This window comes from Neovison vison, chromosome 1 (assembly GCF_020171115.1).
Source record: "Neovison vison isolate M4711 chromosome 1, ASM_NN_V1, whole genome shotgun sequence".
In the NCBI taxonomy this organism is placed as follows: domain Eukaryota; kingdom Metazoa; phylum Chordata; class Mammalia; order Carnivora; family Mustelidae; genus Neogale; species Neogale vison.
The window spans coordinates 16,223,160-16,243,171 of record NC_058091.1 but is presented as its reverse complement, the minus strand read 5'-3'; the positions used below and the strand labels follow the sequence as shown (position 1 = coordinate 16,243,171).

Sequence of the window (20,012 nt, the reverse complement as noted above, 5' to 3'; positions counted from 1 at the left end):
TTCTTGTGTGGTGTGATGGTGTAATGGTGTGAGCCTGTGTGATGAGATGAAGGGAGTGACCTAAGCTTTGGGATATTGTGCTAGGCTGCTCTTGAACTTTTGCTGCTTGGTCAGAAGGAGGGTCATCTGCTTCCAGACCAACTTTGACCACAGGTATTTGAAACTTGGAGATGGTGGGTAGGATGACTGCTTTCTTGAATACCAAACCCAGTCCCAGTCTCCCACTGTGTCTGGAACTGACTCTGGGATTCTGCCTCAGCCCTGTTCCAAAGCTGCTTTGTTGAGTAACCATGACTTCCCTGTTGCTCAACCCAATGGTCCAGTCTTGGTCCTTGTCTCACTTTCATAGCTTGGCACAGGTGATCTCATTCCCTCCTCCTTAAGGCATGTTCCTCTTCTGGCTTCCCAGGCACCAAACGCTCTCCAGTCACTTTGCTGGTTCTCCACTTCTAATTTTACCTACTGGAGGCCTCAGGGATTAGCCCTCAGCCTTATGACAATAGCCAAGTTATTGAAGCAGTCCATGTCCATTGATAAGATGAATGGATAAAGAAAATGTATTTATATACAATGGAATATTACTTGGCCACAAAAAGGAATGAAATCTTGCCATTTGCCATGGACCCAAAGGGTATTATTCCAAGTGAAATAAATCAGAGAAAGAGAATACCCTGAGATTTCCCTTGTATGTGGAATCTAAAAAAACAAGACAAATGAACAATAATGTAAAACAAAAGAGACTCATAGATACAGAGAACAGTCCAGTAGTTGCCAGAACAAGGTGGGGATAGGGAGGGAGCAGATGAAGGAAATAAGAGAAGGGGAGCAGAAGCTACAAACTTGCAGTTATAAAATAAATAAATAAGGTACATGGATACAATGTAGAGCATATAGGAATATAGTTAGTAATATGTAATAACTTTGTATGGTGAGGGGCCTGTACAAAGACCTGTACAATGACCAAGCTACATTTACCATGGAGATCACTTTGTAATGAATATACATGTTGAGTCACTGTGTTCTATGCTGGAAACTAATATGATATTGTACATCAACTACACTTGGGTAAAAAAAAAATTAATCAAAAAATTGCTTGGTGCTAGATATTTGCTGTTCTTTAGCATCTCAATGAGTCAAGGGGGAAGTCTGCTCACTGAAGTGCTCATGCACATTGAATGTAGTTATTGACAAGAAATTTCTGGGTGAGATGGAGCCAGTTCATAAACACAGTAATTGATCCAAGAGGCTGTCTCATTGTCTCTCAATCAATGAAGGCAAGAGTTATAAAAAGAATATATTCTACTTTCCCTCACATTTTCTTTACTAACACAGCTAGAGAAGTTTCTATTTATAGCCCTTTTCTTACATAAACCTGCACGACCATTTTATCTCCAGTTCTGGGTCAATTTCAAGAAGAAATTAAGTATTCATGGCGTTACACGATTTCCTTTTATTCTTAACGTCAGTATCCTAGAAAATGTGTCTAAAGGTAGTTCTAGGCCTAACTATTTTATTTTGGTGAGAGCTTCCATTTATTCACTTGATAAAAAATTCACCATGCAGGTACATGGGCCGGATAGGTGTGAGCATTACAAAATAAGACATAGTCCCTACCCTCAAGGACCTCTTACTGTAGTGGTGGAGACAACAGATATATACATCTTGATGGGTTTTAGGGTTTTAATGGGCTAGGGATCATGATGGAATGTAATGTGCCCGTGACTACAGAGCTGTGGGAGGCCAGAGGACAGGAGATCCAGGTCCTAAGAGGACAGGAGATCCAGACCCAGATTGGGTCATGGGCAGTGGTCAGCCCGAATGACTTTCACCCCATCTTCTGATGTGCACTGGGTATCGAAGATTGAAGACCCAAGATCCTTCAGGCTGGTCCCTTTCTGGGCTGAAGAACCTGTCTCCGTGAGTGGAGGGATGGGATTCTCCCGGTCTGTGTTACAGAGGCCGAATAAGAACCGTACTCCTGGTAGACCTTCACTTTCTAAATAAGAGCATCACCAAGGCCTTCCAAAGGGAATCATCAAAATATACCATCATTATGCCTGCCGAACTACTAGCTGGGATGCTTGGAACAGTCTAGAGGTTGGCAAGGATTTGTGGTCATTTGGGGTAACCGGGTAATCATAAATCTTCTACCTTGCTTGCCTTTATGACAACTGAATTAGCTTGCAAGTGCAAAGAGCCTTTGGGACTTGGGATAAATCATGTGATTGGACACTCAACAGACAATTATGGAGTGCCCACTATGTGTGAGGCCTTCTGTCTCCTCTCTCATTGATGTCAGAAGTTAGCAGACTGCAGGGCATCAGATTCTTAAATCTAATTAATTTCTGTTCCAGAGAACTTTTGATTTTGGGTTTTGTTTTGTTTTAATTTGCAAGGTTTTTAGAAGATGTCATCTTCAATCCAAATTATTCCCCGCCCGGAAGAAACTAAATAAGGATTTGGGGAAAGATTTGACCATGTCACCCCTCTTTCTGGGAATAAAAACATAGATCGGAGTAAGGCATTTGCACCTTTGTTATCTGTCACCGCTTTTTTCCTTTGACATGGAGATCGGTCCGTTTGTGGAAATTAAAAATAAAGCATGGCATCCCTTTCTTTCTGTGCATTTGCCATTACTCGTGTGCTAAAATGAGTGTCTGTTCCAGTAGCAAAAGTGACAGATGCATATGAGGTAACAACTTGCTGTCTTAGTTGAAGCTTACTTTGCAATGAATCAGAATAACAGAATTGGCCTTTTTGGAAAGACTGGAATTGTGTTTTGTGCGACTTGCCTGGAATCGAAGGTGAAACTCTTTCAGAGTCAGGGCTGACAGCATTTTGGAAGACAGATGAGAGTTTCTAGGTATAAGAAAGTTCTGGACGCTCTTTCTCTCCCCTTCCCTTCACATAAACGTGACCTCCCACCTGCCACAGACTGAGGCTCAAACTTCTGCCCCTGGCTTCCCCCTTTTGGTTCCAGACCCATAACCTTAAGGTGGGGGGCACTTATATCTCAACCCAGTGTTCCCAAGGATTATCTCCTGAACTTGCATTCCTCAAGATGGAGGATGGGGGGAGTATTTTCTTGGGGAGGAAAAAGTCAGAAGAGCCCAGTGTAAGAGGCTCAGCTCTGGCCTGTTGAGTTCAAGGAGAACCTGCTACCGATCCACTGTGGGTGAAGGCTGACCTTCTAGTTGCTGGTGTTTGTCTAGGAAGTGATGCTGTGTACCCCCTTCATCAACAGCCACTCCCAGAAGGTCCACACCAGTGGATCTCTGGCTCTGGGGAGCTCTGGGCTCACATGTGGGGAAGGCACTGAGTTTGAACTGAATTGAATGTTTGCTGCTTGCCCAGGATCTGTAGGATTAGGGAGATGGGTGTGGGTGGCCCCAGAGTTAAAGGGTTGATGTATAGGATTGGCAAATTGCTGATTTCCAGACTGTTATGGGATATCTGGTGGTGGGTATGCAAGCAGTTGAAGCATTGCTTTCCAGGGTGGAAACAATCTGGTTATGACATCTGTCCCCCTGTCACCACAGGCTGTGAGGAGGAGGACTGGCTTCAGGGTTTTGTGTGTGGCCTGGCTACCCGACATCAGAAGACCTCCCTCCACAGGGACAGGAGGGCTGCTCCGTGGTGAGAGGTGTGTAGAGGGCTCGGTTCCCTTGCCAGAGCTTTGTTTTTCCTTGGCATTCTCCCTGATCTCGCCTCATTCTGTGTTGAAGACCTGTACAATGACAAACACTGTGGAGGATGGGTTTTTTGACTCACTTTCAAAATGGAGCCCCTGGCAGGAGCTGAGGGACACTCCGGTGAGCCCGGCAGTGCCATCTGTTCACGGAGGGTCTAGGAGAAGCAGAAAGGAGAAGCGGCCGAGCAACAGTGGCCTTGAGCGGGGATTGGTCTTTGTGTGGCCCCTGATGGAGTAGGACGGAACAGCCACTTCTTGCTTGTGTTTCACAGCCAAACCACGTGCCACAGTGTTCTTCTGTGTAGCTGCCATTCCATTTGCCTTTGTCTTGCTCCCCAAACGTCAGGTGGGGGTCTCATGTCTCGTTGGTGGTAGAATCCTCAGCACCCAGCCCATCACGGTAGAACGAAGGTTCTAGATGGGGAGTGGACACCCTATGTGAGGAGTAGCTCTTCCTTTTTGTTGCCCTTCTCTGGCACGGAATGTCTTCCCTTTCTGCAAAGACACTCAACCCCTTCTGAAGCAAACTAATTGGATTGTGAATCCTCTGTGGCTCCCGTTACCTGTGTAGAGGCTGTGGTCCAGTGGCTCTTGGGTGGGGGGCAGTGCCCAGGGGTCTGCGATTTCACATGGGGCTTCTGAGGCAGGTGTTCTGCAGGTCAGGACTTGAGAAGGAGTGCTTCCTGCTTCTCGCCGCAGAGTGCTCTGGAAGTAGGCTTTTCAAGTGGGGAGTCAACAATCCAAGAAGGAACTCTGACTCATTCCCGCTGCTTTGATCACACACCCGGAATTTTCCACACCTTTGATTTCTTGTGTACTGCGCCATCGAGTCCCATGGGGACCTTTTGCCGTGCTCTTCAAGTACACTCTAACTATTCAGTGGCATGGCTGAAACCTGTTGACATTTAGAAAATTGAGTACTTTTGTAGAAGAGCAGTCACAAAATAAATTACTAGACCTACAATTAAAAATTGGTTAAATTTCCAAAGCACCAGATCTTAAATAAACTCTGTGTTAGCCCCAGGAGACTGGCAATATATCACAGCCACTTCCCAAGTAGCTTCCTAATTACTTGCTTCTGTGGAACAACTGGCCTTTTCCCCACTCCCTTATAATCTTGAATCTTTCTCTGTCCAAGACTTAGGTTTCACTTGGCACCCTAGGGTAGCTCTGTCCAGTTCCCATTCCCACTGCTGACCAGTAGGTAATGTAGACTAGTACAGACACTGGTCCCTTGCCCACATCCCAACTGTCTGTCCTGATGGATCATATCCTCCGGTGTGGACATGGGCTTTTCTGTGACAGCCCCAGGAAAGAACAATGCTTGCACCGACCATCTCCGCCATGTTTGTAACACATGAGGCTCAGGTCTTCCAGCTATCATGGAAACTTGGAATCACCTCCCGGGTTCCAGATTGGTGAGTGCCTGGGCTATTTCTGATGTGTTGGAGCGTCCAGAAGCCATGATAGTGAAGCAATCCCTGGAGGGCCCTCTGGCTGCCGTCCAGCACTCTGGAAAGGGCTCTGCCATTCTCCTGCTGCTCCCAAAGTCACTGAAATCAGCAGGGACAAATCTTTTGCTCAGCACGCTGCATCCTGAAAGGTGGAGAACACACATGTTGGCATAAAGCCATGCAGATTGGGGTCAGCTTGTCTGAGTTTGAAACTAAGCCCTCAGTCCATGAGTCAAGATACTCAAACATTTCCAGAAACCGCAGCAAGGATAAGACCTAACTCAGTGAATTGTTCAGACTTTAATTCAAGAAATGATTAGCCAGGGCTTCCCGTGTGCCGGGCTCCATGCAAGGCACTGCTCTGGGGACTTACAGTTTAGGGAGGGACACCAACAGGTGTAAAACTTGACCTGTGTGGTACCTGCAACAAAGAAGTGTGTGGTCTTAGGAATACAGTTTCAGGGGTGGGGAGGTTGACCTTGGCACAAGCGAGACCAAGGAAGTTCCCCCTTAGGAAGTGACTGCTGACTTCAGCTAATGAGAAGAACATATCACATGTGCATGTGCAAAGGCCCTGTGGAGGCCTCAGAGGGGAGCATGTTGAGGGATCAGGACAGGGCAGGGTGGGGGGTAAGGGGCAGGCACCCAGCACGCCACATAAGCCGTGCCAGGAATTTTGGTTTTAAGACTAATGGGAAGCCACCGAAAGGTCTTCGGCAGGGCAGTGCCAGATTCGTGTTCTTAAAGTTGCTACCCTGGCTACAGAGTGGAGACTGGACCGATAGAGGGATGAGACTGGATGTGTGGCAGCCATTGGGAGAAACCGGTAATAATTCAGGCAAGAGATGATTTAGCATAGGTGTGGGGTAGTGCAGGAGGTGAAAGTGCAGGTTCAGGAGCCATTTAAGCCAGAGAACAGATAGACTTGGCGATGGATTAGATGAGGGGAATGGAGGGGCAGGCGGGGTCCGGGGCCACACTTCCTGGAACGGTGACCTCGCTGAGGCTGAGTAGCACTTATTACGTGGAAATGATCATGGCAGTTTGTGAAGCAGCGCTCCATTTGATCTGTTCCTTTCGCACAGAAGTGCTGGTGAGTCACTTTCTTTGGCTGGCCTTTTATTTATTTATTTATTTATTTATTTGCTTGACAGAGAGAGAGAGAGATCACAAGCAGGCAGAGAGGAGAGGAGGAAGCAGGCTCCCCGCCGAACAGAGAGCCCGATGCGGGGCTCGATCCCAGGACCCTGAGATCATGACCTGAGCCAAAGGCAGAGGCTTAACCCACTGAGCCACCCAGGCGCCCCTGGCTGGCCTTTCTTTCTGAGTCTAGAGTTTGACCAAAGTTGGGTGTGCCCAGTGTGCCCAGGGACCTGCCCTCTGATCCCACTGTGGTCCCTGGAGCAAGAGCTCCTCTAGACCCTCCCCTCCCTTGCCGTGTGAGAGAGGTAATGGAAGGAACTTCTGGCAAGTTCTCCTCCTCAGGCAGAACATCCCAGTGGGTGGCCCTGAGCTCTCACCTGTACCCTAGAAGGTACCGAGCTTCTGGAAAGTACCCCCATACACTCCCGCGGCATCCCCTCCCCTCCTCCTGCTTCCGTTGTTGCTAAATCTAGTATTAGTCTGGTGTATTTATTACAAGAGATGAGCCAGTATTGATACTTTTTTTTTTTTTGGTGGGCAGCAAAGCAAGGGTTTATTGAGTGATAGCAAAGTGAGAGTACAGAGCTCCCAAGGAGGGAGGGGACCCAAGGGTGTTGCCACCAGAGTTTCTAAGTCCAGGGTTTTTTTTTTTTTTTTTTTAAGATTTTATTTATTTGACACAGAGAGATTACAAGCAGGCAGAGAGGCAGGCAGAGAGAGAGAGGAGGAAGCAGGCTCCCTGCTGAGCAGAGAGCCCGACGCGGGACTCGATCCCAGGACCCTGAGATCATGACCCGAGCCGAAGGCAGTGGCTTAACCCACTGAGCCACCCAGGCGCCCCAGTCCAGGGGTTTTTATGGGCTTGTTGGCGGGCTGTTTCCTTCTGAATACCACCCCCCGCACCTGTCATCCAATCCGGGTTTTGTCACCGATCTATAATATGGGAAAGGGTGGAGGGCTCCTTCCAGGGCGGTGTAAAATCCTTGTAAGGATGGTTTCCCCTGAGGGCGGAGCCGGGGGAACCCCTTGTCCCTGCCTGCCTGCCTTCCACTTAAAAAGGATTTTGATACAGTTTTCTCAGCCACTCACCAGAGTTTTCACTGAGGCTCACTCTTTGTGTTGTCCCCTCTATGGGCTTGACGCTAAGGACATTGATCCACCACGACAATGTCATACACTCTCACTACCCTTAACTGTCCTGTGCCCCACCCGTTTAGCCCTCCTTTCCCCTCAAGCCTTTGGCAACCGCTGATCTTTCCACTGTCTCCATAGTTTTGCCTTTTTCCAGAACGTCATATGGTTGGAATCTTCTGGCATGGAGCCTTTCCCAGTTGGCTTCTTTCTCTTAGCGATAGGTATATAAGGTTCCTCCGTGTCTCTTTTGTGACCTGAGAGCTCATATCACCCATGGTCTGCCACACTGCAAGTGCGCCATGCCTGCCGGTCTGTACCTGGAAGTCTCCAGAGGGGAATCCCACTTTCTTTTCGGTGTCTGGCGTCTCTTCCAAATAGCAGCTCTACGACTCCTTCTCAGTCTTACTCTTCTGTGTACCTGTCAACCCCCAACACGTGTAGCCATAGCAGATGTAGCAGCTTTCCCAAGATAGGAGATGGGAAAATGTCCACATTCAGTATTCTGTGTTCCCGTATTCCCAACACCCTGGTCACGCTGTTTCCCATTGGAACGACTGAGTCACGAACAGTGCGGTGACCAGTTTGAAAGTGCGGGAGGACTGCCTTCTAAGAACTGAGCTGGAACAGATGTTTGCCTTTGTGACACCCTGGGTCTGAGTGTTTCCAGCCTGAAGACTTCTGCTGGGCCCTTCAGCGTAGGAATGAATCATCATCCATCAGAAGACCGTCTCGTCCATATGACTAAAGGGAGGAGAAGCAGGTCATAGCCCAGTGTGACTTCTTAGGGACAGGCTGCACACCCATTGCCTCTTGTTCCCCGAGGGTGACAGCAGCCCTCTCTTCTGGGACAGCCCTTTATTCTTTCCCCATGTCCTTAGCTGTTGCTGCGGCCCCACAGCAACTTGAGCTCATGGCCCCGCTATCTTGTCCACGTTCTTGACCCATCTGATCCCTCCTGTCTTCTGCTTGACGTGCTTCTGAGCGTGTGTGTCCACCAGCCCTCTCTACGCTGGTCTGGGAGCTTGCACATGGTGCTCCTGGTGATGCAGGTGCTGCTCTTGGGGTCTGGGGACCTAGAGGCGTCCCCCTGCTGTGGGTCAGCACAGGGGGCCACATGCAGCCAGAACCTTCGGGACATCCATTCTGCCCTGGCTGAGAAGGCTGTCCTCGCCGTCTCTGCAACCTGCCTAAGCTCTCCCGTATTGTCAAATACCTGCTTAGGAACACAACCTCTGATATTTTTCTGGTCACTCTGGCATTGTTCATGACCCGCTGTGCCTGTTGAGCGTTCATACGCAGAACGCAGAAACGCAAAGTGTTACTGTTTCCTGAAAGCTCTGCTTCTGGGGATTTTTGCTTACATTTGTCCCTGCCCCTGCCCGTTTAATCCTTGTGGTTTTGAGTAAGTTGGTGATGTGTTAGGTCTTTACTTGCAGTTTTCAGGTGTAAGGAGTGAAGGATGTGCCAGAAGAAACATTGATATTAAATTTTTTAAAAGAGGGATCCGCTGATCAGATGGGCTCGGAAACCTTAGCCACGTCTGAGGTCGTGTTACTGATCCTTGAGTTTGTGCAGGTTTGGGGAGTGGCAGAGATTGGGGGTGGCAGAGGCCTGCCCCGTGTAGCCCGTCAGCAGAGGAACAATTGACACGGGGGCCAGGGAATGAGGTTCGCATCCAGGAAAGCACCTCCCTAGCTCGGCTCGGCGCCGTCCTGCTGCTTCCCACACAGCACCTCAGCGGCCCCCCCTGACTTCCCAGCGAACCAAGTAGGAGGAGAATTACGTATTCACTTCTGTCGCCTGGTCTACGGCAGCATTGTCTCTTACCAGGTGATTTCTGCCGCCTCTACCGGGGACTCTGCTCACGCCCATAGCTCGCAGAGCCCGGTGTGACCCTTTCTAAAAGGTGACTCAGATCACACCACCACTCTGCTCCAACTCGGAGTGGCTTTTCTCTCACGGGTGGGACAAGTCAGTCCTCACAGGGGCGCCACCCCCAGCCCCCTCTAGTGACGCCTGACTCCTGGCAGCTCTCAGATACACCTGAGCACTTGCTAGTCCCCCTCGATGTCTCCCTCCGGACATCGAACCCGCTTCCCTCTCTCTCTTCGAGGTCTTTTATTCGGATATTTCTCTCACCAGGGGTAAAATTCTAGCCTTGCTGCTCCCTGCCCCTCCCCTCTGCCTATTTTTCCTCCCAAGTATTTACCGCTGTCTGCTGTGCTGTCTGTGGTGCTTACATGTTTATTGTGTGTCTTCCCCTTCCAAGGTTTGATCTCCACAAGAACGGGTGTTTTTGTCGGTTGTCTGTTCTTTCTCTCTGGCGTCTAGAAAGTGCTCGGCGGTGGTAGGTATGTTGCCAGTAGATGTTGCGTGGGTCTTCCTGGTGCTCTGAGCGTTTGCCGTAGATGTGCTTGTTCTAGAATAATCTCACAAGACCAGTAACGCGAATCTTTCTATGAGTCCGTGTTCATTTTCTCTTGTTGAATGTTAAGGCGGCAGCTCTCCCCTGGGCTGCTGTGACTTGAGGCTGTGTGACAGGTCATTTGTTCAATGATAATGGTGGGAAGTACCAAATCAAGCACGTGAGTTACCAACATATTAGAACAGTTTATGGTGTTTATCAAATCACGTCAGTGTTGCTCACCTGTATCACATCATGTTTTCTTGGCGAGAGGACAGGGGTGGCTCTCTGTGTGGGGTACTAGGTGGATGTGGGTGGTGACAATGGAGGGGTGCTCTACGTGCTCTGGCAGTGAACTTCAGCTGGGAGGTGTCTGGGATAAAGGGAGACACAGACTTGCTCTTCTGGATGGCAAGAAGAGCATCCCTCGTGGATGTTACCTTAACAGTCCCTTTGCCACAGGATCAAGTTTCGTTAGGCTCTTTCATTTTTTTTTATTTTAAAGGAAGAGTTTGGGGGGTACTGCTTTTTGGCCTGAAGCCAGCTTCAACCCTTGAAGCTTATTTAAATTTTAAAATAAGTGGGTATTAGGGAAAGGCTGGTAATGTGGGATCATAGGACTTGCCAAGGGCATCGGAGCTGGGATGACCTCATGTGTTGCCCCATTTTGGATCCACGTGAGGCCATCCTCTTCCAGCCCCCTGAATGCCTGGCCCCAGGCAGGTGTGTGCTCGTCCCCAAGCCTCTGTTGCCCAGTACACTCAGCTCCGTTCTTTCTGCTCAGCTTCCCAGGTTTGAGGGCCCACGTGCTTTGTTCTTCACTTCCCGGCCTCCCAGGTACCCTCCTCCAGCTCGACTGGGGCGTGTGCCCTCCAGTCCGTACCATTGCCAACCACAGATCAACCACAGATGCCTTTCCTAGTTCTTTGTTTCACTGGAGCACTTCTTCCTCAGATGGGAGGCACATCTATTAAGATGTAAAACCTGAGGTGTCTTGAAATGTCTGTGGTGTTTCTCTCTCGGTTGGCAGTTTGTGGGCATGGAGGCGTCCCATTTGGAAATCGTTTTCCCTCAGGATTTTGAAATTACTGCTCCCATGCTTGATGACACCGATTCTCTGCCTGCCTCCGTGACCTGTTCCCTTTCTGGACATTTCCAGTGTCTTCTCTTGGTCCCCTATGTTCTGAAATTCCACAGCAAGGTACCGTAGGGCAGGCCAGGTTCCTTTTTAAGTGGAAAGGATTTCTGGCAGTTTCCAGGACTTACTTGTACATGTAATATAATATTTAAATATGTGACACTTAAAACTAAGCGTAACTCTTGATGCTAATGGTTTTTCCAGTTATAAAATCAAATAAAAATTGCAAATTGACTGGAAAGCACCCAGCCAATGGAATTCAGGGACACAACATGAATTTAGCCGGGGTAGCTAATGTCACTCCTTCCAAGTTAGGAAGGAGGCCCCGCCCTGCCCCTGTGCATCCCGTGAGAGAGGTCTTCTGGCTTCACCTGGTGGGCATACTCGCGGGGGTAGGAATCTAACGGGTCTCTATGTTTAACATCCAGTGGGTGTTAAACCTTTGGCCTTCTACTCATTAGCCCCAGGACAGTTACACTCATTCTGCTTGATGCCAATGTGTAGACAGAATCGAGTTGAAGGTTAGAGGGTGGTCGTCCAGACGATTCTTAGACAAATATTCTTACTTACAGAAATTTTGGGGTTTGTCATTAAAGTGAGAACCTGAAATGTAAATATTTTCAGAGGGAACTCCCGGAATGCTCGCCTCTCTTCTCTTTATGTTCTTCCTAAGCCAGTTGCCCTGCGTGTTCCCAGCAGGCGGCTGTGAATGCGACTGCGGGTTCGGGCCCTTGCCCAGCCCTGCCCTGCCGCCTGGGTGTCCCACCCCGTGTGTGTCCATCCGCGCCCCGCCAGGGTCACAGGCTCCCGTCCCGCAGCCCTTCACAGCCCTGTTGGAGCTGGAGGCTTGCTGAGAACTGGGAGCCTCTGGCACTTCTGGGGAGCCGTTAGGCTGTGGGTCACAGAGCTGGAAAACCAGAATCCGTGTACAAGCTGTTTTAGCTCCTGTGCTCCTGGCCCCATCACTGCTGCGGAGCTGTCTTTTTTTAAAATACAAGCACACTTGACACCACACTGAACAGGGTTCATGGTGTAAATTTTCTGGCAAGTGTGTGTGTATATGGTATGTGAGTGTGTGTGCACACGTGAATGTGTGTGCCTGAGTGTGTGAGCATGGCACTGTGTGCATCTGAGTGCATGTGCACATGTGAGAGTGTGTATACATGTGTGCATGTGAAAGAGTGTGAGCATGTGCGTGTGTGTGCTGGGAGACTGCAGGTGAGAGTGTGTGTACATGAGTTTGTGCACGTGAGAGTGTGAGATGTGAGTGTGTGTGCACGTGAGAGTGTGCGTATGAGCCTGGGTGTGGGTGTATGTGAGTGTGTGCTGGTGAGTGTATGCATATATGAGAATGTGCATGAGTGTGTCCACATGTGCCTATGAGAGTGTATGCATGTGAATGCACACGTGTGTGTGTGTGTGTGTGTAATGCACGTGGGAGAGGGTGTATGTATGCATGAGAGTATGTGAGAATGTGTGCATGTGCAAGGGTGTGTGTGTTCCCACAGGCCGGCCAAGCTTCGGGAGCCTGCGTGGCGGCCTGAGCGTGTCCTCCTGCCGGGGCCTGTTGTGCGCTCCCAGCGGAGATGGCCACCTCCAGGCCGCAGCCTCTGCCCGCTCCGGGCTGGGCCTCTGCTGCTCAGCACGGTAGCGTGTCCCTTTGCAGTGGCAACGGCAGGGGTCCTGCATCTCTGGCATCTGCTCCAGAGCTGGGAGCTTTGGGGCGGGGAGTGGGCATTGCCGATGGGTTCCCTCTGAACTGCTTGCTGGTCGTGAACCGCACTCCAGGGCCCAGATGTGCTCCTTATTATGGCATTTTCCCCCAACACCTCTGGGGCTTGAAACCTGGATCTTCTCTTACCCTTTCCTTCTCCCTCACCTGCCACCCAGCTCACTTCCAGATGCCATCCGTTTTCCCTCCCGGTTAATCTTGGTTTAAGATCTTTTCGTTCTTGCCACAACTCATTCAAGCCCGGTTCGCTCACTCTGGGATGAGTGTGTGCTTCTCCGCGGGCCTCTGCTTCTCCTCTCCTCCTCCCTTTGGCCCGCGGCCCTGCAGCGGATTCCCCTTCTTGCAGTTTCCAGCCTTGCTCCGGAGCCCTCTGTGGGCCAGTCTCTGCAGGATGAGGAAAAACTGCAGCCTGTAGGGGGATGGATTTTGTTTGTCCTTTACAGGATTTTAAGGGATTGTTAGCCAACTTTTAAAATATTGCAATGTTTTTATATTAAAAAACTGTGTTTTCAACTTTTGAGAAGTTAGAAAATCTGGTGGCTCTAATTGGCAGGAATGGAGTGGTCTTTGCTGTTTTTCTTCAGGGCGTGTTTACTCCAGTTTGCCCTTCTCCTCACTACTCCTTATAGTGCCCCCAGCTGCCTTAGTGCTCATTTCTATAACCCCTCTGCTCTCCATAGGCATTCAAATTGACAACACAGAGCTGTCTAACTCCTGGGCCAAGGACCTTCCTACATGCCATATTTACAACTCACATTGTATTTTTGCCTCCTGTGTACATTTTGCCTCTTGTGGACAATCTCCCTCCCCCACAACCCTCTCCAAATCCTGCCTGAAACCCTCCCAGGCAGCCTGTGGAGGAAGGTTGCCCTCTCTTGAATTACTCAAGAACTTGGGGTTTGTTTTTCTCTTTGGGTGCCATTGTATGTTATTTTGTTTCGAGCTTCGACTGACAGACAGTCCCTCGCAGGCTGAGTCTCACAGGGCCTGGCCCACAATGTCTCGCGTATAGTGGGTTCCCAACAGATGTATGAACAAGAAGATGGGTTGTGATGATCAAGGGGCTTGTTCTGTGGTACCAACAGGAAGGCCTCTGACTGAAAGGGGGATATGTTGGCTGGTGACTTAGCCCAGGGATCCTGAGGAGATGGTTTCACTTAGTGTTACCATAACCTCTGATTTATTTTTAATGTGGGGAAATCCTCAAACCCAGCTAAACACGAGGACATCAGAGTAAGCTGTGGCTGTGGTTACTCCCTCGTCGACGATGTGATCTGTCACTAAAGTTGTTTATTTGGTGACACTGCTCTATACATTGAATAGCGCCAAAGAGAATTTCCATGAAATGTGGACTATTTCTGCATTCCTCATTAAAAATTTTAAATACCAACTATGCATAGGGTTCTTTTTTTTTTTAAGATTTTATTTATTTGACAGACAGAGATCACAAGTAGGCAGAGAGGCAGACAGAGAGAGAGGTGAGGAAGCAGGCTCCCTGTTGAGCAGAAAGCCTGATGCGGGGCTCGATCCCAGGACTCTGAGATCATGACCTGAGCCGAAGGCAGAGGCTTCACCCACTGAGCCACCCAGGTGCCTCCAAATATACATAGGATTCTCTACTTGATACTAGATCATTCCTTGCTCCCCAGGTCTCTCCCATGTTTACTTCCATGGCCCATGTCTCCTTCCATGGCCCATGTCTCCATGTCATTGTGCCCCGGGCTTTGGTTTCGCCATCACCGACCTTCAGAACATCCCCCTACTCCACCCTCCTGGGGTGTACATGGAGCTTGGACTCCTCCCAGCCACTGACAGACAGGGTGGTGGTAATGAGAAGCGTCCTCGTTTGGTAGCAAGTGTCCATGCCCAATGATTGTTGTAATTACTGAGTCGGTGAAGACAGTCTGCTTCAGGAAAGCCAAACCTAGGTTTTCCCTGCTATATACCCTTGGTAATGGTATTGACCTTGTGATACGGGCGTTTTCTCTCCTCCTGTCAAGCTCCTTTGAGAGGGAAGGAGGCTTTGCTTCCCAATATCTGGGCCAGGTGGTGAGTGGACTCTAGGGCAGTCCTGTCCAATGGAATGAAATGTTCCGCATCTGCGCAGGAGCCATGGGCCACGTGTGGCCGCTGGGCACTGAAGTGTGGCTAATGAGACTGCAGAACTGAATTTTTAATTGGATTTCATTTAGTGAATTTAAATGAAAATACCATATTTTGGTTGCCATATTGGACAGCCCAGATCTCGCGGGTTGGAGAAAATGGGTCAAATGTAGTATCTGAGGGAGAGCCGAGTGTGTTTCTTAATGAGAGTACGGCGGATGCCTCCTGCAGGGGTGGGAGTCTGCTTTGCTAGCAAGTAAAGGCCCATTTGGCCGAATTTGGCCGGGAATCAGAGCTGAATAATGTTTGCAGGGAAACCCACCGCCTTACTCTTCTGAGGAGAGCCTTATTGACTTACTCTGTCATTTCCTTTACGAATAGCAGACGTTGATCTTCCCCTAGCCGTGATTCCTCAAGCAGGTTCTGTATTCTGCTCCCATGCTCCAGGACGTTGAACCTTGCCTTAAATATAGACTTCGTGTCCTCACCAAAAATTAATGCCAAACGCAGATGACTGTTTTGGGGGGAGGAGTGGAGAAACGGAAGAAGGTTCTGTGTGGATCGTCAGATAGGAAATTGTGGGTTTGTCTCTTTTGCTTTTCTTGAGTAGAAGCAGCTGAAACTGGCGGTGGGTATTTTGGCCTTATATGGTAGTTTTTAAAGCCGCATTGCACTGTGGATGTAACTCTAACCACATTTACCAGAACGTAAGCCAGTGTGCGCTGGGCTCCGCTCCGATGGCCATTGGTTCAGCTTTCATGGGCCTGGGGAGGTTCCCTGTGGGCTCCGTCCACACTGTGGCTCCCTAGCTGTGGTCTGTGTTTGTGGGCTACCGGCTGTTTCAGAAACTGGTGATTTTCTCTGTTGGTGTTTCAGTCTCCACACGTCCTTTCACTGTGGGAAGTCAGGTAGACCCTTGAGAGCTCTACCACCCCTCTGTTTGTGGCTTTCTAAATGACTCCTTTCAGACGGGATTTCACATACACACAAAAATAGGAGGTGGGGCATGGGCAGCTTTGAGTGACAGAGCACCAGCTTGTGGGGGAGGGGACATGGTGGCGGCCAGGGAGGCTGGTAGCCACGGATGGACGGAAGCAGCACGCACATCCAGCGTGGGGTTTCCCAGCATCCTGACCATGGAGTGCGGATCTGCTCAGCAGCTTCAACCTGGTATAGAGGCTACGTTTGTGCTTCCCTCCATTTCCAGCCCTCCCTTTTCTAGAAGGATGGGTGAGGGGTATGGTGGAAAGTTCCAAACTTCTGATCATGGTTTGGTCTTTCTTGTGAGCAGCTCCCATCCAGGAGCCCACCAAGAGTTACCTCATTAAAACTCAAGATGTTCCTACCAGCCAGGAAATCCTAAGGGATTTAGGAGCGCTGTTTCAGGAACTGGGGTCAGAGACTAAATGTTAGAACAAATGTTGGCACCCCCATTCATGAGGGTTTTAGGAGCTCTGTGCCAGGAACCAGGGTAGAGACCAATATATAGATTTCTTATCCTTTCACACTGCTATATCATATTTCTTGTTTTCCTCCAAAAGCCTGGGTCCTCTTGTTTGTTGGAATAGAAAAAAGAGAATGGTTGAGCACTATTAGTGAACGCATCTAACTAGAAAGGAGATACTCAGGAAGTGGGCCTTGCCCCCGAGGACCACGTGATGCAGCCAGTACTGAGCGACTAAGCCCAGATGTCCCTCATAGAGGTCTCTCTCTAGCTTCTGCAGACCCATCCCTGCGACGGGGAGGAGCTGGGGAGGAGGTGACCCCTACCGGGAAGGTGTCACTGTTCTTTCTGTAATCTTCTGACGCCCGTCCTCTACTCATAATTGTAGCTTTCTACCATAACGTAGGAAATTGTCATCTTTGAAATACTTTCTACTGTTTTGTGACTCTTTTTTTTATTAGTTTATTTTTTTTTCCAATTTATTTATTTTCAGAAAAACATTATTCATTATTTTTTCACCATACCCAGTGCTCCATGCAAGCCGTGCCCTCTGTAATACCCACCACCTGGTACCCCAACCTCCCACCCCCCCGCCACTTCAAACCCCTCAGATTGTTTTTCAGAGTCCATAGTCTCTCATGGTTCACCTCCCCTTCCAATTTGTTTTGTGACTCTTAAATCTTTTTTTTGCTCCCTCTCCCCTGCCGCTTCCTTTCCCCCTCCTGCCTTCCACTTACTCCCTCCCTCTTTTTCTTCCCTTTTCTTCTGGCTTCCCCTTTCTCCCCACTTTCTCTCTTTCTCCTACTTCTTCCCCATCCCCCCCTTTCCCTCTTCTTCCATCTGGTCTCTCCTTCCATTGTTGATCCCCGCCCCACTCCCCACCCTGCCCCATCAGTGATCTAGTTATTTCTTTAAAAGTCAACTAAGTTGGTTTGGTGCAATGTAGTCTCTCACTAAATAGAATGCCTTCCCATTTGCCTCCCTGAACCAGGAAGAAGAAATGCCAGAAGTAGAAATTGACATTGATGATCTTCTTGATGCTGACAGCGAAGAAGAGAGAGCTTTAAAGTTACGGGTAAGCAGCTTTCAAAATCTAGAACTTGCCTGTTGTGAGTGCTTGAATCGGCTTGCATCTCCGAACCTGGTGTGCACTGATCCTGCCCCAGCACCAGGTGTTAGCACCAGGACCCGAGCAGGCAGTGGGCCGAGAGGAGACGGGGTGGGGGGGTGCTCAATATCCGTTCCCCTGCACGGCATCTCTGATGGTAAAGCAGTTCTTGACTATGGTCAGTTCTCAAACTGCCTACCGGCTATGAGCTTCTGTAGCCACATCTTCTTGGAGGAAGAGCTGGTTCTGGCTTCCAGAAATCCGTTTGCCAGGACAGGAAGTGATGTTCCACAGTTATGTGAGAGGAGAGGTGCTGGGCCAGATCTGGGGCGCCCAAGCCAGGACTCTGGTCTCCCGGTTTTGGATTCTATCACCCATGAAATCAGTTTCTAGAGCAGATGGTTTACAACCTAATAAAAGAAAGATTGTTAGAGTACACTTGCCTGCTAACCTCCTAGTCCAACAGCGGATGTTGAAGCTGTCTCCTGTTTCCTCAGTCCAGAGCAAAACAACACTTCTTTCCCTTCCCACAGGAGGTCAGATCTATCATTTTAATATCTGCATTTGGGAGTTTCGAAAACCAATTAGCTTCTGCCCTGTCATGGCTCTTTGTGGTCACTGATAATTACTGCTAATGGTCGTTGGTCATCACCAACGGCAAGGGATCTCTAAAGGCAACGAAAGGACACGTTTTAATGTATTAATATGTTCCGTGTGTTAATAATTACTAGTGTCCCTCGTGTGGTGAACAGTCTCAGCTTAGTGATCATTCCTTGTTGGTAAATTTACTTGGGTTGCATTAGCATCTAGTTACGAAAGTTAGAAACAGTAAAGCAGGCACCAGGTTCTGCAGAAAATGTAGTGGCCTATAAAAGGTTTTTTATAAAATTAAGAACTTCAAAGGGGCTTTAGCTACTCAGGCCACCCTCTTTGGTTTCCAGGCGAGGACACTGAGGCCTGGAGGGGTGTGACATGGTGGTTTGTGGAGGAATCACAGCCAGACCCCTGGCTTTCCATGTCCGGGCTAATCATTACCGTTTCCCACAGGCTGTCTCGACTTCAGCATATACGGTTTACTATTAACCATTTGGTAGCCCGAAGGAAAGGCGTGTGTGTGTTCTGAAGAGTGCAAAGCGTTCGTGCGTAGGAATGTACAATTTTCGATATCTTCAAGACGACCCCACGGGTGCTGAGATAAAGTGTGTTTCTAGACGGTCGATAGAAAATCTGGATTTACCATGCATAGTAGAACACCATGAAGAGAAAATAATTTTTAATTTCACTTTTAAAATGATAATGGATTTTAAAATAATCAAACTTACCTTCTGTGTATTTTATTCTAGGAAGCTCTTGTAGACTGCTACAAACCAACAGAGGTAAACAAATCGCTTTTCCTAAATGCTGTGTTTGAATTCGTTTTTATTAAACCAGTTTGCATATTTTTAAAGCCAAACAACAATACGTGGTTTGGTTATGTGTATACTAAGGAATTATTCTTACCTGTAGGTCAAGTGCATGCTTGACTAGTATTAACTTCCTTAAATGTATGCCCAGGCATATCTGGTTCAGGATGATTTAAAACTAATGGAATTGGGTGTGTTGCTTGTCTTTTTAAAAAATTCTTTATTTATATCTGATATTGTTAACATATACTCTATTATTAGTTTCAGGGGTAGAATTTAGTGATGCATCAGTTGTGCATAACACCCATTACATCAACTGCCCTCCCTAATGCCCATCACCCAGTAATCCCCAAAAGCCAAATTCAAAGGTAATTATGAGAGGGTTTGGAATCATTTTAGTGAATTGTTAGTGTTTTAGAAAAATATTAGTAAAGTGTTAGATCTGTAACTGGAGAATGCATTCATTTATTAAATAGATATGCATTTTTAAGAAATGTTAAGTGAAGTCTGTCATTCAGAAGAATTGCCTTTATTGGAAGAAGTTTTATGCTGTGTTTGCGTATTTACCATCAAGTGGATAAATATTAGTATAAAAAACAGTGGGTATTAGTTTGGTTAGACCAAAGCATTTAAGGTATACTCCAAAGAGTGAAAGCATGGTGGAGAAATTAGGGATTTGATCAATCATGAAAAAAATTAATAAAAGAAGTCTTTTCAATTTGTTCCTGTGATAAATCAGAGAAATTAGAATATCCATCCAATGTTTTTCACAACATTGGAGCAGTGGTACTAGGACTTCTGATTTTTAAAGTGATGTAGCTACAAAGAGAGAGGAAAGCATACTTCCACAAGATTGTATAAGATTAAAATGAATATGGTGTTTTGTGATTGTTTGGCTTTGGCCAGTTACTTACTTGAGCTTTATTCTTATAGTCTCCAGTGTTCCTTTATGCTGATTGCATCGTAGAGATTTTTAATTCTAATTTTAAAATTGTAAAGATATTAAGTATATATTTTAAATCAATGTAGCATATAGTCATAGTTTTGAGTCATAGTTTTGAAAGCCATATATACAGCTATGCTTATAAAGGAAATATAACATTGCCTGTTTCATTCTTCAGTCCCTCTTCCTAAAGGTATATATTTTATATTTATATATTATATTCAAATAGATTTATACATCAACACTTTTGGCTGTTTTCCTACTATTTTCTCTTGTATTCCTAAATATGCAACTGCTATTTTTTTTTTCATTTAT

The 20,012-nt window shown here is 47.8% G+C and overlaps 1 protein-coding gene across 1 annotated transcript in view; it reads left to right on the top strand.

Moving 5' to 3' along the window:
* The window catches only part of PPP1R14C (protein phosphatase 1 regulatory inhibitor subunit 14C), a 78,500-nt gene that overhangs the window by 41,150 nt on the left and 17,338 nt on the right, over window positions 1–20,012 (top strand). The window contains exons 2-3 of the mRNA XM_044244105.1: window positions 17,235–17,318; window positions 18,695–18,727. Of these exons, the coding sequence (XP_044100040.1) occupies window positions 17,235–17,318; window positions 18,695–18,727 (117 nt within the window). The remainder of the gene's footprint in view (window positions 1–17,234; window positions 17,319–18,694; window positions 18,728–20,012) is intronic.